We start from the raw sequence: 27,121 nt of genomic DNA, 5'->3' as shown, positions 1-27,121 counted from the left end.
AAGCCATGCTGGAGGTCATACAGTATGTTGTTCTTTTCAAGATGGTTGATGATGTGTTTTGTGATGATATGCTCCATAAGTTTACAGGATATACATGTCAATGATATAGGGCGGTAATTTTCTGGTTTATATTTTTCCCCTTTTTTGAATGCTGGTGCTACATTGGCGTGTTATTATTATCATTATTCTTAGTATAATTGTCCGAGTTTTCATATACTTGTCAAATTTACAAATGAGGTGCTCCTATTTTAGAGGATCATTATTATAAGAATAAAAGAATCAAACACTAAAAAACTGTTCGGCAAAGGGGAAATAACTCGAAGTCGAACACGTGGGTAAACAAAACAACATTTAAATAGACGACAACTGTAAAAGTACCATAACATTATAGCATAACAAGTAGAACATTATGGTAAAATAGAATGGCAGACAGTGGCATAAGACATTTGTTTGATGAGTTGAATCTGACGGAAAAGACAGCTTTTTCTCTGGAGAAAACTAAAGATGACTACATATTAGATATCACTGTACAGGAAAGGTATAATTTTGGCATATAAATATATATACAGCATGTTTTTTATATTCATCATGTTTATAGGGAGTACAATGTTTTCCTATTTATTGTACTTAAAATAACAAATTGTCTACTTAACGTCATAAAATAATAGCCTCATACAGAGAGACCACCATTTGTTCACCAGGTGTTTTTTTTCAAGTTATTCTATCAATTGCATTTATATCACATGAACCACTTCCAAGTTTAATCATTGGAGTGTTGATTCCCTCACTTGAATAATATCAGTGTCACTGTTAGAATTCTTCATACAAGTTGTTAACTGATCAAGGCTATAGACGGATAATGAGAGTAGGAACATAAACATGATAAAATAGCTACTAGATTTGTCCATAAGATCTAGATACTCAGCTTCTGCTATGAAAGGACAATTTCAGATGCCCACAGCCAATCTTTCTTTCACCACGTTGGTCAACACAGTTGAGGGATTCAGAGGTGCCTTGAAACACAGGACTCAGGAGTTTAAAATCTTACTCTTTATAGCAATAATGGTATATAAATATGTCAAACTCTGCTATCACAGTAGAGCTTCTCTCGAGAACTGTAAAATATTGCAAACCTGTTTAATGTAAATAGCCAAAACTTTCTATATTTGCTCGCACACTGCCCGACTGGGTAAGTATTTTGCTTGAAACCAATTACAATAAAATTTACTTAAAGATAAAAGAACTGATGTCTTCTGTTGAATTCTGTGTCAGGAAGAATTTTTGATTGGGTTGCTCAATTATTATCTGACCCACCTTATCAAAGCCAAAAGAAGAAGACTTGAAAAATTTAGACAAATTACGTGCCTTTAATCAGTGATTTAATCATGGACAGAAACTTGCAGTATATCCAAAACTTGTAAGCACTGAAGAGTAGACACATTTGTCTTTTAGAAAATGTTGAAACTGTATGTTTTACCGTATTTTTTCAGAAGTAACACATTAGCAGCCACAAGCAGTAATAAGTTTATAAGATTGTTTTCCTACAGTAACTTAGCTACCAAAGGATGTATTGAAGGTACGATATCAATAAGAATTTATTTCTTGGGACAAGCACGAGTGAAGCAAGATTTTACTGTTCATTAGATGATACATTTAAAAGGCTGATCTTAAATTATGATGCAGTTTTCTTTATTTGAACAGATACAGAACAGTTTAAATAGTTTGTACATGTACACGAGTTGCATTATATGAATATAAAAAAGAAGATGTGGTATGATTGCCAATGAGACAACTATCCACAAAAGACCAAAATGACACAGACATTAACAACTATAGGTCACCATATGGCCTTCAACAATGAGCAAAGCCCATACCGCATAGTCAGCTATAATAGGCCCCGATAAGACAATGTAAAACAATTCAAACGAGAAAACTAACGGCCTTATTTATGTAAAAAAAATGAACGAAAAACAAATATGTAACACATAAACAAACGACAACCACTGAATTACAGGCTCCTGACTTGGGACAGGCACATACATAAATAATGTGGCGAGGTTAAACATGTTAGCGGGATCCCAACCCTCCCCTAACCTGGGACAGTGGTTACATAACAGTACAACATAAGAACGAACTATAAAAATCAGTTGAAAAAGGCTTTACTCATCAGATGGACAAAAATACAATGAAGACTATTTTGTAGGTCACAGTGGCCAAATTACTGGTGTGAAGTTTGCCAATACAGAGAGTGATATTTTGTTTTCATCATCTGAAGATAAAACTATTAAGTAAGTAAATCCACTTCATTTCAACTTTTGTGGAAAGTTGTCCTATTGGCAATCAGGCCACAACTCTTTACTTTTATTTTTAGACATAGTCTAAAAATGTATCAACGAGTTGAAGAATAGATCATATATATATTTGGTCAATAGTAAACACTGGGTAAATTTCAAATCTCAAAGCCAGGCTTTGTGGAAATGAAATGTTCCATAAAACATTTTGGCTGCAGTTTGATAGCAAACATGAGATGAGCTGCTTATAAAGGCAAGATTATAAACTATAAGATGTTCATGGAAAACAAGTTTAAACTATATAGTATCACAGAAAAATACCTTTAATGGGGAATTGGATTAAATAATTTGTGCCAATAGCATGAATAGTATAAAATGGGTGCCAGTGGGTGTCTGTTTCTATGAGAATATTGTAGAAAAATCTAATTGAGAACTGCTTGCACAGTGAAAAGAAAGATTTTACTTAGATCTGCTTCTGTTAAATATAAGCATCTGATTTCTAGGTCTAGTTACTAAGCTGCTGGTCTGCCAATCAGTATGACCACCAGCTGACCTACAGGGACTTAGCATTATATTTGAGTATGTATTAAATAAGAATAATAGTATCCTTTTGAGAAGATCTACACAAGTTACAACTAAAAATGTATAAAGAGTTGCTGATGAGGTACTGATTAGTTGCAGTGTTGTGAAAAATAATATTCTTTTCTTTTAAATTTTCTTTATTTTGCAGATGCTGGGACATAAGAACAGATCTTAAAAAACCAGTTTCTGTATTTGAAGGTAATATTGAATAGTAGTCATAGGATGATATTATACAATATGTGTACCCTCATACTTTGCTCTATGGTCGGGTGGTTGTCGCTTTGACATATTCACCATTTCCTTTCTCAATTTTATGCTACAGATGTACATTTATAATTAAATCAAATCAAGGAAGCCTTATCCTATCCTTAGTTTTAAAGTACAAAGTAGAGTAAGATCTAATGTTAAATATGTTAGGTGGATTGTACCAACTCAGCACTCAGGTTACCTCCACAAATAGACATGATGTTAAATCTGTTGTTCTTAACACTGAGGCAATTGGCCTCCGCCACAATGTAGCCTAGAGTGCTGAATGTGATGCTAAATATATGTCTCTTGGTACTTAAATGATCAAGAATCTTATTTTAATTAATTAAACATGTTAAATGTGTCATACCACATCTTCTTATTTATACAAATAGATATCTTAATTGTTTTGTGCTGAAATATTAAAATACTTCCTATTTTATTACAAAATATTGAATTCAAAAGGTTGTCATGCTTTCCCTTCCACTTAGTGGAGCTGTAAAGAGGGAGATCTTCCATTTTGTAACTCATATGCAGAACTTTGAATCTATTTTCAGGTTACGAAGAATCTAATAACATATTTACAAGTTTTGATGTAAGCTGCAATGACAGAGTTATATGTGCTGGCTGTGCTCAGAATAAAAAGTCAGAAGATGTACATTTAATGTTTTGGTAAGTTATACCTTCTTATAGCGAAGGTTGGACTAGTAACTGCTCAACTCTATTTTCCTTCTGTCCTCGAGATATGGAAACTTTTTGTAAATGAAATCATACCTTCGCTGAAAACTTTAAAATTTGCTGGGATAAGATTGAATTTTATTCGCCAAAGAATGATATTGCCTTATAAAATCTGTATAAAATTGTTAAATGTTGAACCCCTTTATATCTTTCTAAATAAGAAAAGCTCGCTGCGATATAGCCTTTCTGTGCTAATGTGGTGTAAAGCAAACAACAATCAATCAATCAATAAGAAAAGTAACTTATTTTTTTACTTAGAAATATACATGCATTTAACTCTGAGAATTCTTTTCAATTTCTATATTTAGTATTTTAATGCCCAGTGTCTATCTACTTTGAATTTTGAATTGATGACAACATAGTTTTGTTTGACCTTTGTAGGGATAGAAGAGGTAAAGAGTTGTTAGGGTGTTACAGTGATTCACATCAAGATGATATTACACAGGTATACATAGACATATTTACATTTAGGGAAAACTGGTATGTTGTTTCTGGTTAGTCAGCAATGTTTCAACCTCTTCTCTGCCTGTGTTTTGTTGATACAAATATATTGCAATGAGATGGTCATTCTGAAATGGTAGAACATGATTTTTATGCCCCATCTAGGGACATTATGTTTTTATACGACCTCAAAAATATTTTTGGTATCAAATAATGGTATGATGTCGTCTGTGTCGTCTGCATTGTCATCGTCTGCATAGTTGTCATCCGTAGACACATTTAGTTTCCAGACAAAAACTTTAGTTTAAATCAATGGATCTCTATGAGATTTAAGAAGAAGGTTCAATACCACAAAAGGAAGGTTGGGATTGATTTTGGGGATGATGGTCTCAACCGTTTAGAATAATAACTTGTGTTTGAAAATTGAAAATCTTTTATTGCACAGTATTGCGCAATAGATTTGTAAGATCTTGACATTTATTTTGTGTCAGAAACCTACACAATGTCAAAAATTTGATCACAATCCAAATTTAGACAGTTTCAAGCTTAAATATTGTGTCGAAATTTGCCCCAACTGTTCAGGGTTCAACATCTGCAGTCGTATTAGGCTGCACTCAGCAAAGCAATTTATTCAGTTTGTGCTGACATTTTGTATGATTATAATATTTAATACTTCTTGATAATGTTGATAATTGACATAACAATAATGGATTGTTCTTGTTGTTTTAGGTATGTTTCCATCCGACAGAACCAGACACTTTATCAACAGGATCAACCGATGGTTTGGTATGTGTGTTTGATATCGGTCAACCGACAGAAGATGATGCCATAGTTCTTACACTTAATTCAGAATCATCTGTGGTTAGTTTTTGTATATCAACTGTTTAGTTATTTTGGTTTGCATAAAAATAAGATATGTTTTAGTACTGCTTTCATATGCAGTGAATATATTCTGTAGAAAAAAACCTAGAAAATGTGGTATAATTACCAATGAAACAAGTTACTATCAGAGACCAAAGGACCTATAGTGAAGTTATCAACTATAGATCACTATATGACTTTCAACAATTTGGAAAACCCATACCATTAAGCAAGCTATAAAATGCCCCAATATGACAAAATGTAAGACAATGCAAAGGAAAAAATGTCCAGAATTACGTACATAGCAATAAACAAAAAACAAATATCTGATGCTGCTCTATCCTATACGGTGGGTGACAATTAGTACAACCGGTTGAATCCAACATGCATTGAAAAAAGCATGAAGTTTTCCAATCACATATTTATTGGATTTCAGGTGTTTGCAAAGGCTTTTCTGTGCAATTACTTCAAAACATCACATTAATCATTATGAAAACTACTGTGCATATCAAAATATACATAATAATACAAAAATAGCACAACTTACAGTGTGGTGGACATTTATATGACAAAAATTAATCCAAAGTTCTCAAGTGAGCATACACGAGTTGTGTTGATAAAGGGAGATAATCACATAAAAGGTATGTATGGAAAGCATGTAAAAATGTTCCAGAACAGACATAGCAGACAACCACTGAATTACAGGTTTATGTCTGTAGAAGTCAATTTCAAAAAGACCATCAAAGTGATCTTATATTATTATTATTATAATTAAACCACTCATCTTTAATCTTTACTGTTTAATTATTTACAACTGTAAAAAAACCTGTGTGGCATGAAACCTCTTTTGAAGAAAGAATTGCTTTTCAGTTGTGTAATTTTTTTTAATAGAATTAACAATAATGAAAAATTATATGTATCAAATCTCTTACTCATAGTTCTTAATTTGTGGATAGTCACCAAGTTGCATTATTGGTTTCAATAAAAATTTAACAAAAAATTGAATTTACAGTCCATTTTATTGTATTTCTGCAACTTTCAAATTTGTTTTTTTTTGTTTATTGCTACAGGATAAAATTGGTTGGCATGGTAACAATTTATATTGTGTGACACATATAGATACATTTTACTTATGGGACACAAAAAAGGTAAATATATGTTCTTGTATTTGTATACATGTATTAGGGCCCACCTATGTACAAGAAGTTGTATTTTTTTCACAGATTGAATTTTTAATCCCTTTTCTTGTTTTTATGTCTGATTGATAGCTGTTTGCTGAACATCTTTTTGTTTCTTACTGGAGTTGGGGTTATAACCCAAAATGACATCTTGCTAAAACATGTCTTATACAAAGATGTTAATGTTTTATCACATTTTATCATACATTTAGTAGTAAATACAGTAGTTTTGAATATTTGATAAATAGCCTGCTGTTTAATCCATCTTGCGCAATTTTTATGTGCACCCTTTATCGCACCCTTTATCACACCCCAACTCATTTTTTTTCTTTCATTTTTACATAAACTCAGTTTTAATTTATGCAAGCTTATTCAGAAATATTTTTCCTTAAAATGTGTTCTAAATGAATGGTCAATCAGGCGTGACACAATTTATTGAATGACGTCATTGCATGTGACGTCACAAACGTCGAGTTTTCATATTTCTGACAAACGAAATGCAGCTTTAAGAAAGAACTCAATGAAATACCATACAAAACACCAAAAAAAATAGAATAAACAAAATATCTAAAAAACAACAGCATGCAAATTGTAAGGTAACCCAGGTATCACCCTCGACCAATATCATCCCTCGTGCCTAAAGGCCCTCTGGCTGATATTGGTATCTAGGGATGATATGGCATATGATACGGATTTTTCCATGTATTATTCTCTATATATCCCACTTATGGAGGGGGTTGTATACTGTAATTGTCCCTGTCTGTATCCATCCCTCAGTCTCTGTTTATGCCCAGTTTCTATTTCAAAAAATTATTTGATCTAGAACTTCATAATACAGTCAAACTTTTTATAAAGGTCACCTAAATGTACTTTTATGTCATCATCTTCTTCAGTATATTTTTTTCTGCTTGTCTATCACTTGGTTAGGTTACTTTTGATATATTTTTATAAAAATTTATAATATTGAAGTATTGTTATTATCTTATCCTTGTAATAACATGATGGGAGCTGGTATTTAATTAGTTACATGTGTGTTCCTATTTCAGGAGGAAGATTTATTAGTACTAACAGACATCAAAGAAAAAGACAACCTGCAGGTAGAGTGAAAGTTTTTATAAAAATAATACCCCATAGCTATAGTATTACCTTTGATACAAGTGGGCCTTTATGATACAATACCATGTGGTGAATTGGTAATAAAATACAGCCTTTCTAGAATAAACACCAACTTTCTTTTTGATCAAACCAAATGACCAATGTTGTTATTAGTTTTGGGTATAATAGTCTTCAAATAGTTATCTGTCAGAAATATAGCAATAAAGACCAGCAAGTTGTTCAAAATGGCCATCACACTAAGGAAATTATGTTTTATTCTAAGGGAAATAATGCAGTGTTGTTTTCAAAACCTATATTCTGAAATCTTTGTATTTTGGAGCAAACATGGCCACAATAATCTTAAGGGTGGTGTATTATTAAAAGAGGAGTAAGTTTAGTAAAAGTTGACAAGACCATCTGAATTTGAACAAAATGTATGTCTAGAAAACATTTAGTGCAGTCTTCAACAAACTAAACATTCAATTCAGATATGTAAGTTTTTATAACAAACAGTATTATTATTAAAAAAATAATTTTGTCAAAGTATTTCTTCAGGCCCTTATAGCATGTTAAAATTATCCAATTTTCATTTAATTTTTCGTTGACATTCAAAATTTGTCCTATTTGTGTGTACATGAAAAGACTGCTTCAACAAATTTTCTGAAATCTAGGTAACCTTTTGGTGTAGAATAGTTTACACCTGAATTCTAGGTAACCCTTTGGTTTAGAACAGTTTACACCTGAAATCTAGGTAACCCTTTGGTTTAGAACAGATTACACCTGAAATCTAGGTAACCCTTTGGTTTAGAATAGTTTACACCTGAAATCTAGGTAACCCTTTGGTTTAGAATAGTTTACACCTGAAATCTAGGTAACCCTTTGGTTAAGAACAGTTTACACCTGAAATCTAGGTAACCCTTTGGTTTAGAATAGTTTACACCTGAAATCTAGGTAACCCTTTGGTTTAGAACAGTTTACACCTGAAATCTAGGTAACCCTTTGGTTTAGAATAGATTACACCTGAAATCTAGGTAACCCTTTGGTTTAGAATAGTTTACACCTGAAATCTAGGTAACCCTTTGGTTTAGAATAGTTTACACCTGAAATCTAGGTAACCCTTTGGTTTAGAACAGTTTACACCTGAAATCTAGGTAACCCTTTGGTTTAGAACAGTTTACACCTGAAATCTAGGTAACCCTTTGGTTTAGAATAGTTTACACCTGAAATCTAGGTAACCCTTTGGTTTAGAACAGTTTACACCTGAAATCTAGGTAACCCTTTGGTTTAGAACAGTTTACACCTGAAATCTAGGTAACCCTTTGGTTTAGAATAGTTTACACTGAAATCTAGGTAACCCTTTGGTTTAGAACAGTTTACACCTGAAATCTAGGTAACCCTTTGGTTTAGAATAGTTTACACCTGAAATCTAGGTAACCCTTTGGTTTAGTTTACACCTGAAATCTAGGTAACTCTTTGGTTTAGAACAGTTTACACCTGAAATCTAGGTAACCCTTTGGTATAGAATAGTTTACACCTGAAATCTAGGTAACCCTTTCAGGGCTGTAACTACATTGAGGCAAATGAGGCAAATGCCTCATGTAAAAAAAAAAAAAAAAAAATGAAACAAAAGATTTTTTTCAATAAAGGAGTATTGGGACATAATCGTACACAAGTCAATATATAGAAACAATACAAATAATCAATGGTCAAAGTTTGTGTTCCTGCTCTTCATCTTGATACTTGCCGGATGGTATTAATAATTAGGGCTATTCCAGAAAAAAATGTATGGGGGGGTTGGAAGGCACTTTTTGTCAGCACCCGCCACCCAGACAATTGTAATTGAGACTTATAGTACATTATAGTGTGAAAAGTTGCTCTGATACCCATCTCCCATGTATTATTAATATAATGTGCCTTCCAACCCCCCCCCCCCTCCATACATTTTTTTCTGGAATAGCCCTTATGAGAATTACGATTTTTGCTTTATCCTACATATCAGTCTTTTAATGTTGTCTCTAATACCTAAAAGTCTTAAATTATAATGAATCTTTGTTTTTGCTTTGGGGCCTGATTGTCGAAAAAAATATCTAAAAATTAATTAAGCCGTTTCAATGCAAGAAAGAGTCTGGGAAACGCTCAGAATGCACGATTTTGTGTTATTTTTCTCAGAGTTTCTAGGGGCCTTAAGCGGCCCCCAAACCCCTCGCCCAAAATTTTTCGCCTTGCTCCGCTCGGCCAATATATTTTGCCTCACTTTTAAAAGAGGCTAGTTACGACCCTGCCTTTGGTTTAGTTTACACATGAAATCTAGGTAACCCTTTGGTTTAGAACACCTTTTATCATACTTAATAGTCTTTCTTAAAAGTGAAAAATATTACATCTATATTTCTTTTGATTCAATGAAGAGTTGCAATTTCAATCTAGTTCAACTGAAATAGTGATCCATGTTGATTATCATTGATCAAAAGTTACAAAATATTGATGAAGGGGAGGTAACTCCACCATTCCTAAATTATTGTAAATACTCTGACATAAAAATAAAATATCTAGTATATCACTTTGTCATGGACCTATAATATGGATGATAAAAAAGGAAATTACATGTTAGTCTATTTCTGTTTTGCTCTGTAATCATATTTTAAATAAAACATTTTTATTAAGTTTCTAGTTTCATGAGAAATTCAACGCCTTATTTAAATTTAGAATGCAATCAAAAGAGAATTAACAATAAAATGTCAATAAAATGGATGAAAGATATATAAAAAGTGTTTACATTAACATGATTTTATGTTATATCATGTTATGTTGTATTCCTGAAGGATAACAGTCGTATATCATTACACATCAAAAACACCATTTTTTTAGGACTTGCAAAATAGCACACCGTAAATTTCTCACCAACTTGAATATAAGTGTAATTTATTTAAATTTTTCAAAATATTAGATTGGAAAATACATGTATTATGAATTTCAAGTAACTGTCCTTTCTTCAATACCTATCTACAACAAATTTGCAAAAGGGATTATTGTATTACGACATTAAGTCAATCTGTTCTTGATAGTTAACTCTCTGGTTGGTGATATAGAGCTTCAGTTGTGCCATTAGATTTCATCAGATCTGCACACTACTTGGTCATGAAATAAACAAAAACTTTAAAATTAATGGACAGTGGTAATAATCACAGTACATATAACATGTAAAAACTTTGGAGAAAAAAATGTGGTTGTTTTTTTTCTCTCTCTATAATCATCAGGTTAGATCAATAAAGTTCATGATTCCTTTTCAAATTCAAGATATGAGGTTGCAGGTCAAATTAACAAAAAAAGTTCTTATAGACAATTAAGTAGTAAAACCTACCATTGAAAATGCTTGAGTTATTTTAAACCTATTTAATTGTTCAATAGAATAAGAAAGATGACAAAGGATGAGATATAACATGTTTCAGATTTTCAAGGTCGTATTTATTATTCATTATATTACATAATATATAAAACAGAGCTAATGACAATGAAATGTAGGAAATAAAGAGAAAAATCACACAATTCATGGTGTGATAAAATTTGTCGTTCAGTTCACATGACTCTTTGATCATTACATATTCATAGCAAAACAATAAACAAGTTAAATGTCATGTTCTCAACTCATTTAAAAAATAGTAGTCTTTATATAAAGTTAGAAGTCTGAAGAGGAACCAGAATTTTTACTAAATTAAGCCAGTGTCAAATTGACATGGAGCCTAAATCATATTTGATTAATAACTTATTTAAACATATTTTTAAATCATAAAAAGTCCAAAATAAATCATTTACAGTGCATTGGCTGTATCACCATTGTGTGTGTATTTGGGTTTTGATGCTATCTAATTAACTATCTAGGTGACCTCCAAAGACTGTTAACGGTCATATTCCCCAATATAAGCATAAATATAGATAAAAATAGATAGTGAACTTGTGCATTCGGATTAGTATAGGTCTGTTTGGTTTCATATTATAGGTTTAGACTATATGTTAATCAAATTGTTTACCTGTGCAATTGGATTAGTATAGGTCTGTTTGGTTTCATATTATAGGTTTAGAATATATGTTAATCAAATTGTTTACCCTATGTTTCACTTTCAATGTTGACATTCTTTTCCTTTTAATATATGAACAGGTCTAATTCATGTATAATCCATCTCTAGTGAATAGGATAGAAGAAGCTCAGATGAATGTGATTCAATGTGTGAGAAGTGTGTACAAACCTAAAAGGCTTGATTTCATGAACATTCAGGGTTGCAATTATTGCAAAAGATTCATCTTTAAACTGGCCTTGTACAAGAACAAAACTGTTGATTCCCACAGCATAAATCACATTAATTTTATTTCTTTTTATTCAAATATTTTATTCCAATGCACTTAGGAAATATGAGAAACTTTATGGATTGTTTGAAAATATTTTGTCACAATGTAGTAGCCAGCACTCCTGTGTTGACTTGAGTTATCATTGATATGTTCATAATTATAAATTAACTGTTAACAACATTTAGAAATTTTGAAATACTAAGGCTTTTCTACCTCAGGAATAGATTACCTAAGCTGTATTTGGCAAAATTTTTAGGAATGTTTGGTCTTCAATGCTCAACTTCGTACTTTTTTGGCCTTTTACACATTTTTTTATTCGAGCGTCACTGATGAGTCTTTTGTAGATGAAACGCGCATCTGGTGTAAATATGAAATTTTAATCCTGGTATCTATGATGAGTTTATTTATATTGATAATACTTTTTCCAAAAATAATTTCAAATAAAATTGAGAATGGAAATGGGGAATGTGTCAAAGAGACAACAACCCGCCCAAATAAAAAACAACAGCAGAGGGTCACCAACAGGTCTTCAATGTAGCGAGAAATTCCCGCACCCGGAGGCGTCCTTCAGCTGGCCCCTAAACAAATATATACTAGTCCAGTGATAATGAACGCCATACTAATTTCCAAATTGTACACAAGAAACTAAAATTAAAATAATACAAGACTAACACAGGCCAGAGGCTCCTGACTTGGGACAGGCGCAAAAATGCGGCGGGGTTAAACATGTTTGTGAGATCTCAACCCTCCCCCTATACCTCTAACCAATGTAGTAAAGTAAACGCATAACAATACGCACATTAAAATTCAGTTCAAGAGAAATCCGAGTCTGATGTCAGAAGATGTAACCAAAGAAAATAAACAAAATGACAATAATACATAAATAACAACAGACTACTAGCAGTTAACTGACATGCCAGCTCCAGACTTCAACTAAACTGACTGAAAGATTATGATTTCATCATATGAACATCAGGCACAATCCTTCCCGTTAGGGGTTTAGTATCATACCATCATAACATATATGAGAAGAACATAACCCGTGTCATGCCAACAACTGTTTTTAGAATAAATGTGTTTAGTTCCGATGCAAAGACCTTATCAGTGACTCAATATTAACGCCAAAATATGCAATCTTTAATGACTTGACAACAGTATCGTAATTATATCCCTTCTTAATAAGTCTATTCAAAGGTTTTGTAAGTTTCTGAGGTGAATACTGACACCTTTGTGCTTTATAAAGAATATTACCATAAAAAATTGGATGTGAAATACCTGAACGTATTAGAAGTCTGCATGTTGAGCTATATTTACGAATGATGTCTTTATACCGATGATAAAATTTAGTAAATGTTTTGACTAGTTTGTGATATCGAAAACCCTGGTGTAATAATTTTTCAGTAATACATAAATTTCTCTCGTTAAAATCTAAAACATTGTTACATACACGAGCGAATCGTACAAGTTGAGATATATATAGATCCTCATACTTGTTTACAATCTCCGGCGCAGAGATCATATCCGTTCCGTTCAATACTTTGTAACACTACACTCAATATTATATGACTATTATGAAAAAAATAATGTGAATATTTGGTATTGTTCATATCTGTCAATTATATTTTTTCAGCATCTACCTTGTTTCAAGATACTTTAAACCACAAAAAGAAGAATAAATGCTAAATTATTTTTTATTAATTTCTTGATTCTTGACCTTGAAATGTTGAAAAATCTAATTCATGTTCAACTAATGAATTATGAAATCTAGGTTGTAGCTTGATAAAAAATATAGTTGTTGTTATACTCTAAAGACAACTAAAATAAGAATCAATACATTCTGTTGACTAGAAGCAGTAAAGTTATAATTTTGTATCAATTTTTATTTCTGCCTTTTTCTCAGAGTTATCTCCCATTTCAATGCAAATCTCAATAGGAATTTTAAAATCTTTTTTTTAGTTATCCTCAAGTAAGATTTTGTTCGACTTTTTTCTGTGTATATTTGGAGTATAATGCTAAAGATTAAAATTTAAAAATCTTCTGTTGCAACTAAAGGTTAGGGTCAAATTTATGCTAGATTGACTGGTTTATCACAGATCAAAAATGGTAAAATACTCCAATGTTACCTTAATATATCACTTATCAAATAAGGCGTTATATCTTTGCAAGTAATCAGCTGTAGGTTTATGTTCCATTTAGATGATATTCACATTGTTTAATGCTATTTTAGCTGTAAATTTATAAGAAATGGAAATATTTTATGCATCAAATCCAAATTATAAATAAGTCAGGACTAACTAATGGTCATAGTATCATTTTCCTTGGTCTTTATTGGAATCAATTGGTTGTCAAAATATATACCTACAAAACAGAATAATATTTGTAAAGTAGTTCCAGTCAACTACGTAAATATTAAATTAAAAGTTTAAGTAAGTTAGAAAGCCAACTTCATTAAATTGGTTATAATCACGACATTTTACATTATTGGAAATTATATTTAATTTGAATATACTTGAAGTGTGTAACCAATAAACTAAGTTACAAAGGAAAAATAAATAAACTTTGAATATATTTGTCAATCTGAAATTTGAATGTGATTTTTGTCCTTCATTAAACGTGTAGATAAGGAGTTATTGAACACAGCTGGCATGTTCTTTGTCTCCCCGCCATTTAAACTCTTGTCCTTGGTGGTAGGTATGCCATAGTAAGTCGGTCAGTATTTATCTTGCATGTCTAATTATTATACAAACTAATCAATAGGTAGAGAAGATACTTGTGAAAGATTTAAATGTGACCTTTAAAAGTTCAATTGAACTTCCATTAAATATAACAGAATTAAAGTATATGTAAATTAAAAATTAGTTAGGTTTAAATATGATTATATATCTAGTATGCTTGCACTGATAAGATGATACAGGCATATAATTAAACAAATGGGAAAATGAATTTAAAAGTAAAACTTTTTTAAGAGTGGTTGTGGAATAACTGATATCTTGAATACTTGGAAATATATATATATATAAAAAATGAACAACCTTTTTATTGTGTCATTTAGGCCTAAAAAATATTGTTTGTTTCCCCAATCCCGACCCTGCCAATCCAGGTGTGCGTAGGTAGGTAGGGAAATAATTTTATTTTTCCAAAAAGCTTGAACATTATCGAACGATCGGGTAAGCCTGAAAATCCAAAATAAATAAAATAATAGTTGACTTAGTTTTGACAATAAAATTTTATGAGTAGCACCAATTTTGCAGGGTCGGTCGGGATTGGGGAAACAAACAATATTTTATTTTAGGCCTTATAGTATGGCACAAGCATTAACTTTGCTTTTAATGCTTAGTCAAGTGGGACATAAATGGTGATTGCTTTTAACGCTTAGTCAAGTGGAACATAAATGGTGATTGCTTTTAACGCTTAGTCAAGTGGGAGATAAATGGTGATTGCTTTTAACGCTTAGTCAAGTGGGAGATAAATGGTGATTGCTTTTAACGCTTAGTCAAGTGGGACATAAATGGTGATTGCTTTTAACGCTTAGTCAAGTGGGACATAAATGGTGATTGCTTTTAACGCTTAGTCAAGTGGGACATAAATGGTGATTGCTTTTAACGCTTAGTCAAGTGGGACATAAATGGTGATTGCTTTTAACGCTTAGTCAAGTGGGACATAAATGGTGATTGCTTTTAACGCTTAGTCAAGTGGGACATAAATGGTGATTGCTTTTAACGCTTAGTCAAGTGGGACATAAATGGTGATTGCTTTTAACGCTTAGTCAAGTGGGACATAAATGGTGATTGCTTTTAACGCTTAGTCAAGTGGGACATAAATGGTGATTGCTTTTAACGCTTAGTCAAGTGGGACATAAATGGTGATTGCTTTTAACGCTTAGTCAAGTGGGACATAAATGGTGATTGCTTTTAACGCTTAGTCAAGTGGGACATAAATGGTGATTGCTTTTAACACTTAGTCAAGTGGGACATAAATGGTGATTGCTTTTAACGCTTTAATAGTCAAGTGGGACATAAATGGTGATTGCTTTTAACACTTAGTCAAGTGGGAGATAAATGGTGATTGCTTTTAACACTTAGTCAAGTGGGACATAAATGGTGATTGCTTTTAACGCTTAGTCAAGTGGGACATAAATGGTGATTGCTTTTAACGCTTAGTCAAGTGGGACATAAATGGTGATTGCTTTTAACGCTTAGTCAAGTGGGACATAAATGGTGATTGCTTTTAACACTTAGTCAAGTGGGACATAAATGGTGATTGCTTTTAACACTTAGTCAAGTGGGAGATAAATGGTGATTGCTTTTAACACTTAGTCAAGTGGGACATAAATGGTGATTGCTTTTAACACTTAGTCAAGTGGGACATAAATGGTGATTGCTTTTAACACTTAGTCAAGTGGGACATAAATGGTGATTGCTTTTAACGCTTTAATAGTCAAGTGGGACATAAATGGTGATTGCTTTTAACACTTAGTCAAGTGGGAGATAAATGGTCATTGCTTTTAACACTTAGTCAAGTGGGACATAAATGGTGATTGCTTTTAACACTTAGTCAAGTGGGACATAAATGGTGATTGCTTTTAACACTTAGTCAAGTGGGACATAAATGGTGATTGCTTTTAACACTTAGTCAAGTGGGACATAAATGGTGATTGCTTTTAACACTTAGTCAAGTGGGACATAAATGGTGATTGCTTTTAACACTTAGTCAAGTGGGACATAAATGGTGATTGCTTTTAACGCTTAGTCAAGTGGGACATAAATGGTGATTGCTTTTAACGCTTAGTCAAGTGGGACATAAATGGTGATTGCTTTTAACGCTTAGTCAAGTGGGACATAAATGGTGATTGCTTTTAACGCTTAGTCAAGTGGGACATAAATGGTGATTGCTTTTAACGCTTAGTCAAGTGGGAGATAAATGGTGATTGCTTTTAACGCTTAGTCAAGTGGGACATAAATGGTGATTGCTTTTAACGCTTAGTCAAGTGGGACATAAATGGTGATTGCTTTTAACGCTTAGTCAAGTGGGACATAAATGGTGATTGCTTTTAACGCTTAGTCAAGTGGGACATAAATGGTGATTGCTTTTAACACTTAGTCAAGTGGGACATAAATGGTGATTGCTTTTAACACTTAGTCAAGTGGGAGATAAATGGTGATTGCTTTTAACACTTAGTCAAGTGGGACATAAATGGTGATTGCTTTTAACACTTAGTCACGTGGGACATAAATGGTGATTGCTTTTAACACTTAGTCACGTGGGACATAAATGGTGATTGCTGTCTATTGATTGATTAACATTTTGCTACTCATGTCACTCTAATGACTTGATGTGGATTTCTAAGAAATTTTCAGAAATTCATCATGACTTAATGACGTTTTACATCACCTACACTAATAATATTTTTGTTTCATCAAAAGTTTGGGGTTTCCTCACACCTTAAAAGCGATTATATGACATTTTGTATTTATAACTTAAAATATAACATAACCAATGGAAATGCTGTAATATTGTCTTTTGATGCTGGATAAGCCAATCAAATTAATGCAGATTTTTGTATCACACTAGTGCAGTGTGATAAAAGATATCTACTCATGCAAGAAATAGATAACAGCCCACAACCATATAAAGAGAATGCTTATTTTACTATGTCGCAGTAAAAATTTAATTATCAGATGACCTAGGGTCAAAAAGTGTATCTTAATATTCTTAAAAAACAATTCAAGATTGGTGCATAGAATTATGAATTTATGAACACACACAATTATTCATATTTGCATATCAAAAATAATCAGAAAGTAGGATTTTTGAACTTATGCAACAAATTCTTAAACGTGTGGATTTTTTTTATGTTGGCGTCGTTCATAAAAATAACATTTGGTATTTCCTTTTATTAAAACCAATATCTCTATGGAGAAGTTTATATAAAATCTACTTGACTTCTTTTGTATGTTGACAGTGTAAATCAAATCTTTACAATAACATTATCAAACTATTTAAATATCAGCTTGACAGTCCACTCCTGTAAAGTAAAATCTGTATTGTTAAATATCAGCTTGACAGTCCACTCCTGTAAAGTAAAATCTGTATTGTTAAATATCAGCTTGACAGTCCACTCCTGTAAAGTAAAATCTGTATTGTTAAATATCAGCTTGACAGTCCACTCCTGTAAAGTAAAATCTGTACTGTTAAATATCAGCTTGACAGTCCACTCCTGTAAAGTAAAATCTGTACTGTTAAATAGCAGCTTGACAGTCCACTCCTGTAAAGTAAAATCTGTACTGTTAAATAGCAGCTTGACAGTCCACTCCTGTAAAGTAAAATCTGTACTGTTAAATATCAGCTTGACAGTCCACTCCTGTAAAGTAAAATCTGTACTGTTAAATATCAGCTTGACAGTCCACTCCTGTAAAGTAAAATCTGTACTGTTAAATATCAGCTTGACAGTCCACTCCTGTTAAGTAAAATCTGTACTGTTAAATATCAGCTTGACAGTCCACTCCTGTAAAATCTGTACTGTTAAATATCAGCTTGACAGTCCACTCCTGTAAAATCTGTACTGTTAAATATCAGCTTGACAGTCCACTCCTGTAAAGTAAAATCTGTACTGTTAAATATCAGCTTGACAGTCCACTCCTGTAAAGTAAAATCTGTACTGTTAAATATCAGCTTGACAGTCCACTCCTGTTAAGTAAAATCTGTACTGTTAAATATCAGCTTGACAGTCCACTCCTGTAAAATCTGTACTGTTAAATATCAGCTTGACAGTCCACTCCTGTAAAATCTGTACTGTTAAATATCAGCTTGACAGTCCACTCCTGTAAAGTAAAATCTGTACTGTTAAATATCAGCTTGACAGTCCACTCCTGTAAAGTAAAATCTGTACTGTTAAATATCAGCTTGACAGTCCACTCCTGTAAAGTAAAATCTGTACTGTTAAATATCAGCTTGACAGTCCACACCTGTAAAGTAAAATCTGTACTGTTAAATATCAGCTTGACAGTCCACACCTGTAAAGTAAAATCTGTACTGTTAAATAGCAGCTTGACAGTCCACTCCTGTAAAGTAAAATCTGTACTGTTAAATATCAGCTTGACAGTCCACTCCTGTAAAGTAAAATCTGTACTGTTAAATATCAGCTTGACAGTCCACTCCTGTTAAGTAAAATCTGTACTGTTAAATATCAGCTTGACAGTCCACTCCTGTAAAGTAAAATCTGTACAGTTAAATATCAGCTTGACAGTCCACTCCTGTAAAGTAAAATCTGTACTGTTAAATATCAGCTTGACAGTCCATTCCTGTAAAGTAAAATCTGTACTGTTAAATATCAGCTTGACAGTCCACTCCTGTAAAGTAAAATCTGTACTGTTAAATATCAGCTTGACAGTCCACTCCTGTAAAGTAAAATCTGTACTGTTAAATATCAGCTTGACAGTCCACTCCTGTAAAGTAAAAATCTGTACTGTTAAATATCAGCTTGACAGTCCACTCCTGTAAAGTAAAATCTGTACTGTTAAATATCAGCTTGACAGTCCACTCCTGTAAAGTAAAATCTGTACTGTTAAATATCAGCTTGACAGTCCACTCCTGTTAAGTAAAATCTGTACTGTTAAATATCAGCTTGACAGTCCACTCCTGTAAAATCTGTACTGTTAAATATCAGCTTGACAGTCCACTCCTGTAAAATCTGTACTGTTAAATATCAGCTTGACAGTCCACTCCTGTAAAGTAAAATCTGTACTGTTAAATATCAGCTTGACAGTCCACTCCTGTAAAGTAAAATCTGTACTGTTAAATATCAGCTTGACAGTCCACTCCTGTAAAGTAAAATCTGTACTGTTAAATATCAGCTTGACAGTCCACTCCTGTAAAGTAAAATCTGTACTGTTAAATATCAGCTTGACAGTCCACACCTGTAAAGTAAAATCTGTACTGTTAAATATCAGCTTGACAGTCCACTCCTGTAAAGTAAAATCTGTACTGTTAAATAGCAGCTTGACAGTCCACTCCTGTAAAGTAAAATCTGTACTGTTAAATATCAGCTTGACAGTCCACTCCTGTAAAGTAAAATCTGTACTGTTAAATATCAGCTTGACAGTCCACTCCTGTAAAGTAAAATCTGTACTGTTAAATATCAGCTTGACAGTCCACTCCTGTAAAGTAAAATCTGTACTGTTAAATAGCAGCTTGACAGTCCACTCCTGTAAAGTAAAATCTGTACTGTTAAATAGCAGCTTGACAGTCCACTCCTGTAAAGTAAAATCTGTACTGTTAAATAGCAGCTTGACAGTCCACTCCTGTAAAGTAAAATCTGTACTGTTAAATAGCAGCTTGACATTCCACTCCTGTAAAGTAAAATCTGTACTGTTAAATAGCAGCTTGACAGTCCACTCCTGTAAAGTAAAATCTGTACTGTTAAATATCAGCTTGACAGTCCACTCCTGTAAAGTAAAATCTGTACTGTTAAATATCAGCTTGACAGTCCACTCCTGTAAAGTAAAATCTGTACTGTTAAATATCAGCTTGACAGTCCACTCCTGTAAAGTAAAATCTGTACTGTTAAATATCAGCTTGACAGTCCACTCCTGTAAAGTAAAATCTGTACTGTTAAATATCAGCTTGACAGTCCACTCCTGTTAAGTAAAATCTGTACTGTTAAATAAGTAGGATTCTTATCATGAGAAATATTGGAGTTAACTTAGATATATGTAAAATAGTAAAATATTTTACCGATTAAATATGTTTGATTCTTTTAAATCATTAGAAATATTGAAGTTTAACTTTAATATATAATTACAAAAGTCTTTAAGAAAACAACCAACCAGCAAATTTAATGTGAACCAGATCACGAAAAAAACACCAATACTGCTCAAACAATCAAAATCACAAAACTCTCTAAAAGTTTGGTATATATCTATGATGTTAAGCACGAAGAATATGGTACCCTTTCAGCTTAAATGGGTATATGAATATAAGCATGATAAATGCATCTGTAAATACTATTAATAAATTTCAATAAACTAAGAATCCCAAAGACCTTTTAATTTAATGTCTTGAGTTTCTTTCTAATAAGCTGTGGCTGCACCAATTTCTTAAAGAACACTGAGCAATGAAAACATACTTTAACAGTTATACTGGAGGTCTTGTTTAAATATATTGAATAAATTATTTGAATAAATCAGTCTTGTCTTTGTAATGCACAAGGGTGGTTATATAAACAGGCATAACTATTAATAATAAAATGTTTATTTATATACATGCAAAGTAATGGTTATGTAAATACTCATTTTCTATTTATAAATTGTTTTACAATAGTTAACTTTTTTTTCTGAAAGCAATTTTCCAAAAATAGACTTCGAGAGGATCTTTCTTTTATACTCTAGCTGTATTGAATTTCTATAGTTATTGTCTGGTTTTCAATTATAAATTTAAATTTTATCACATCAATGTTAACAAAACTGATCAATACATAATACAAATATAAATACTGTGGATTCTTATAATTTCATGGGTATTCATTTGGTCACTGTATTGCACTCAACAGCAAGCAGATTATTTACTGGTATTTTTTACTTGTAAAGAACCATCACATTTGTCATTTTGGTTTAGTGCTCCTTCTTGTTTTATTATGCCCCACCTACGATAGTAGAGGGGCATTATGTTTTCTGGTCTGTATTTCCGTTCGTCCCTACGTCCCACTTTAGGTTGAAGTTTTAGGTCAAGGTAGTTTTTGATAAAGTTGAAGTCCAATCAAATTGAAACTTAGTACACATGTTCCTTATGATATAATCTTTCTAATTTTAATGCCAAATAAGAGTTTTGGTCCACTGAACATAGAAAATGATAGTGCGAGTGGGGCATCCGTGTACTGGGAACACATTGTTGTTTTAATTGTAATCTGCTCTCTGTATATTTTAGCTCACCTGGCCCGAAGGGCCACGTGAGCTTTTCTCATCACTTTTCGTCCAGCGTCCGGCATCGTTGTCGTTTGTTGTTAGCTTTTACAAAAATCTTCTCCTCTGAAACTACTAAGGCAAATTTAACCAAACTTGGCCACAATCATCATTGGGGTATCTAGTTTAAAAAATGTGTGGCGTGACCCGGCCAACCAAACAAGATGGCCACCCTTGCTAGAAATAGAACATAGGGATAAAATGTAGATTTTGGCTTATAACTCTGAAACCAAAGCATTTAGAGCAAATCTGACAGGGGTAAAATTGTTTGTTAGGTAAAGATCTATAATTCTATCTGCCCTGAAATTTTCAGGTGAATCGGACAACCGGTTGTTGGGTTGCTGCCCCTGAATTGGCAATTTTAAGGGAATTATACCGTTTTTTGCCTATGTTCAGCAAAGTAAGATCTACAAATAAGATAATATGACTAAAATGGTCAGTTGACCCCTTAAGGAGTTATTGCCCTTTATAATAATTTTTTACCAATTTTTCGTAATTTTTTCTAATCTTTTACAAAAATCTTCTGCTCTAAAACTACTAGTCTAAATTTAACCATACTTGGCCATAATCATCATTGAGGTATTTAGTTTAAAAAATGTGTGTGGTGACCCTGCCAACCAACCAAGATGGCCGCCATGGCTAAAAATAGAACATAGGGGTAAAATGTAGATTTTGGCTTATAACTCTGAAACCAAAGCATTAAGAGCAATTCAGACATGGGGGTTAAATTGTTTTGCAAGTCAAGATCTATCAGCCCTGAAATTTTCAGATGAAACCGACAACTGGTTGTTGGGTTGCTGCCCCTGAATTGGAAATTTTTAAGGAAATTTTGCTGTTTGTGGTTATTATCTTGAATATTATTATAGATAGAGATAAACTGTAAACAACAATAATGTTCAGCAAAGTAAGATCCACAAATAAGTCAACATGACCAAAAAGGTCAGTTGACCCCTTAAGGAGTTATTGCCCTTTATAGTCAATTTTTAATAACTTTGTAACTTTTGTAAATTTTTGTAAATTTTAACAAAATATTTTCCTCTGTAACCATGGTAACTAATAGGCCAAGTTCATTATAAATTGAGATAATGAGATAATTGTAAGAAGCAAGAATGTTCAGTAAAATAAGATCTACAAACACATCACCATCACCAAAACACAATTTTGTCATGAATCCATCTGTTTCCTTTGTTTAATATGCACATAGACCAAGGTGAGCGATGCATGCTCTTAAGAGCCTCTACTTTACAATGGTGGAGATGAAGTAGGGAAGAGTTGTGTTCCCTTTACTATCCCAACTCACATCTTGACAGTTCTTAGTGGTTGTCTGTCTTTTTATCTTACTGGTTTTTCTTGATATTCAGGTCTTACGGTGACATATAGTTGTTAATTTCTGTGTCATTTTGGTCTCTTGGTCTCATTGGCAGTCTTACCACATTTTTTTTTTTATCTATTTGATAGATAAGAGTATTTCTTTGCGACACTTTTTGATATTAGTCTAGAAGAAAAATTCATGTGATATGAAGGGAAATTCCATTTTATCAATAGGATAGGATAGATATTTTGATATGGAAGCGGTTCGTGTTTGATGTTTATTTCTGGCTAAAATTGTAAAGATTTTAAATGATATAATGACATTCCACTTTAATAAATTGATTTAAATATTGAAATGCCTGGGACAGAGATATGACATACTTTATTCTATATTGTCTTGATATCAGATGAATAAGCTATTTTGATAACTAATTCCTATAATCACTATATAGATAAAATTACACAGTGTATATCGATATCAAATGTACCTTTATTTCCCAAGGTTTGAATTTTAGATATATATCATGTATGTTTTATTAGTTAACTTATATGATAGGTATATGAAAATTTTTTACTTTGATATTAATTGAGGGTTTCACTTACAAAAATATTAATAAATTAGAATGTATACATTTTGGACAAACTTTGTAAAACCTTCATCCAAAAGTACTTAAACTTGTACAGAAACTTGTTCATGATATACAAACATATATAGCCAGGTATAAAATACCCTAACATGAGAACAGTGAAACAAACAAAACAATAAAATGAATGATTTAAATCACATAAAGAATGTGGCAGGGGTATTTATGTTGTTGGGCACCCAACTCTCCCCTTACATTGAACTTGTTAGAAACATATACATATGACAGAGTTAGAAGAATTTTGTTATACAAATCAATATTAGGTATGGCTATCTATACATATAATTGAATTAGATATCTGTACGGAAGAACGCAAAATAAAATTGCCATTTACAATGAACAAACAATTAAAAAATTCCCGCAGGCTGATCTTTTTACTGATTTCATGAAACAAGGTGAATAACCAACCTTTTTCACGGCTGCACGTGAAATAAAAATGTCAAAACATGTTGCACGAAAATAACCCTTTACGACCCTCTAATATGTGTACCTAAAAAAATGAGATTTCTTTATTGTTGCTGTGATTAAGTTAATAATTAATAATTAAGAACATTTCTGTCTCTCCAGGGAAAAGATTCCATTGAATATCTGATAGATGGTTTGGTTGTTAATGACAAGCTCCATCTAGTGGCAGGAACTCATAAGTGAGTAAATATTTGTTCTCCTGGATATATCTATTCCTACTGTAGTGTCAGTTTTGGTCCTTATTTATTGAATAATAAAGTCATGAACAATAGTATAATTAGGATCAATTTTATTCCTATTTTTGTTTGTGTATGTATATCTAATAATTATTTGACATCTAGGATTTGAATTACACCTAATTCAAACTAATGATGATTTTGTTTATCAACTGGGTTAAACTTATAAAAGTATCAAATAAAAAAGCAAACCATTGAATCTGATTAAGAGAAGAAATGAAATATGACCCAATGAGACAGAAAGCCAATAATACAACAATCACATTTTTCTCTTTTCAGTGGATCATTGAGAGTATTGGATGTTTCTGGGGATTCCCCAACAGTCGTCCAGTCTCTAACAGGAGGACATACATCAACTGTTAGGTGTTGTTTATGGAGTGTAGGTAGCTTTAGATTTACTTTATGAGAAACCTACTCAGCAGAATGAAGTGCAAGTTGAAGATACTGGGTTATCTACTTTCATTAGGGGCATCAGCAGTTAAAATCAAGAGTCCAGCACATTATCAAATGTTTTTAACTGAGTTGCAACAAAGTAGAACTCAGCTTATAATACAATGCATGCTGTTAGCAGTAAATATTTGGTTAAGTGTCGATTTTTAATCCAAATATAATATATTTTTTCTGAATTATGATTATTACCAATATTAAGAGTTATATTTCTCTCTCCAAAAATAGGCACAACAGCTGTTTTACCTTCTGGCTTTGATATTCAACAGAAAAACAAGAGCTAACTTGCTGCATGTCAAACTTTGTAACATTAAAAATTGAAGGCACCAACAATTCTTTATATTTAAATATATGAGAATCTATTAGTTAATTTCACCTTTATATTTTAAATATATTTTTATATATTAAAAACTTTATATTTCCAGGATAACATGTTAGTAAGTGGTGGAGAAGATTCTATGTTATGTTTATGGTCTCACAGAAAAGCTATTCCTAAACAAGAACCAAAGGTAACATATAAAACTTCTTATCCTTTAATAAATCTCTCTATTTAAACATTCAAGAGAGTGATCCAATAGTTGTTTGAAATTACTGCTTGCTTCTTTATTCTGAAATCCACATTGAACATTAACAATAATCTTCTGTTCTTCACAAAATATTGGATTGTTTTCTCTTTTACAATAAAACTGACCACTGTAACTTGGTATAAAAAAAAGAAAAAGAGATATTGACTCACATTTAAACAGTTATCTGCAGTCCTGAATGCAGACTTACCACTAAACATGCTAAATGATTTTTTTTTTTGAAAAATATACATTCAAAGGTAAAAAAACGATAAGAGCCTTTACAATACCATGATGAGGTGAAGTCACAACCAAGGCTTTCAAAAACAGTCCTATTTGCCAGACAAATACAAAATTGTTGGAAATTATGCATTTGGGCCAAGCATGAAACGGACATCCTACGGGGGTTTGTCATTTCAACTTTCTTTTGATTCAGAAAAATCAATCATTTTGTCTTGACCTTGTGCCTTAAACTGCCACATTTTCTGCTTACAACTTAGTAGTGCGACAATTGTAAGTTTTATCTACATTTTGAAGAAGTTATAGTGTTATTTTTTTAAGCATATTTAACGTTTGTGATCTAGACCTAGATTTAAGACAGATAAATAATATTAATTCTATTGTAGGGCAAGCTGAAAGTAAAGAAATCAGTGACAAGAAAATCACAACCATATTGAAAACTAAGGAACAGAGAATAAGTGGGGAATGAAGTACAACAAGTTGCTTCAGTGATAGTCAGTAGAAACAATAAACTGTCATATCTACTTTATCAAGTCACTAGTTCAGGCTTCATAATATATAGATAACTTATGTCATTTTTAATAAAGTGTATGAAGAATAAAGATTTTTATTTAACGAAATAAAGACTTTTTTAATAATATAGTGTTGTTTGACTTCCCTTGTCAAAGTTGCTAAAGTAGAAACATACATTTGGTAATTTTTCTGTCATTTGTTCTCTGGTGTAGAGTTGTCTCATTGGCTATCATGCCACATCTTCTTATTTTTATATGTACATGTAACCTTTCTTATACAATAAGTTAATGAGGCCCTGTTAATGAGATGTATGTGGTGTGATAAAAAGTAAAATTACAAAAAAACTGAACTCCAAGGAAAATTCAAAACGGAAAGTTCCTAATCAAATGGCAAATTCCAATAATAAAACACATCAAACGAATGGACAACAATTGTCATACTCCTGACTTGATACAGGCATTATCAAATGTAAAAAATGGTGGATTGAACCTGGTTTTAAAGTGCTAATCCTCTCTCTTGTACGACAGTCTCATCGATTTCCAAGTGTATCTTTACTAAGTGTACTTCTATGCATGTGTTTTACTATGTTGGTTACAATGTTGGTATATATATTGACATTTGTTATATTTAAATAAAATTGAATGCAAGTAAGATATAAGTAAATAGTTTTCTGACGTTTTTTCTACTGAATGTCCTTTGATCAGTTGTCAGAATATTGAGTGAAGTCAATAGGTGGTATTTAAACTGTTGTCTTGTCTTATTTATAAATCACACCTCTCTGGAGTTTGGCATGTCACTGTTATTGATTTTATATATGTGATGTATTTTTGTGGCTCCTACATTGTCAAATTTTTAATTTGTTATGTGGATGGCCATTGCTTTCCAATATACTTAAAAGGGCCTTTTTTTAAACGTAACCTTGTGACCAGGGGGTACACTACTGGGGCCACATTAATAAAATAAACAGCAGTGC

At 32.2% G+C, this 27,121-nt stretch overlaps 1 protein-coding gene across 1 annotated transcript; it reads left to right on the top strand.

The window, feature by feature from the left end:
• The first annotated feature begins 303 nt into the window (after positions 1-303).
• On the top strand, positions 304-26,273 carry LOC143078660 (WD repeat-containing protein 89-like). Its single transcript, XM_076253532.1, has 13 exons — positions 304-538; positions 1,491-1,576; positions 2,204-2,288; positions 3,022-3,071; positions 3,677-3,791; positions 4,239-4,302; positions 5,028-5,159; positions 6,230-6,307; positions 7,384-7,434; positions 24,252-24,328; positions 24,665-24,764; positions 25,258-25,341; positions 26,022-26,273. The coding sequence occupies exons 1-13, from the start codon at positions 423-425 to the stop codon at positions 26,070-26,072; spliced, it is 1,089 nt and encodes a 362-aa protein (XP_076109647.1). The 5' UTR covers positions 304-422; the 3' UTR covers positions 26,073-26,273.
• The last annotated feature ends 848 nt before the right edge of the window (positions 26,274-27,121 follow it).

This window comes from Mytilus galloprovincialis, chromosome 6, assembly GCF_965363235.1.
Source record: "Mytilus galloprovincialis chromosome 6, xbMytGall1.hap1.1, whole genome shotgun sequence".
Lineage (NCBI taxonomy): Eukaryota > Metazoa > Mollusca > Bivalvia > Mytilida > Mytilidae > Mytilus > Mytilus galloprovincialis.
This window is presented reverse-complemented; position numbering and strand designations above follow the sequence as displayed.

Coding starts and splice junctions, on each gene's coding strand:
- LOC143078660 (XM_076253532.1), top strand. CDS start 423: ATGGCAGACAGTGGCATAAGACATTTGTTTGATGAGTTGAATCTGACG. Junction 1,577..2,203: donor TACCAAAGGATGTATTGAAG/GTACGATATCAA, acceptor ACTATTTTGTAG/GTCACAGTGGCCAAATTACT. Junction 3,792..4,238: donor GATGTACATTTAATGTTTTG/GTAAGTTATACC, acceptor TGACCTTTGTAG/GGATAGAAGAGGTAAAGAGT.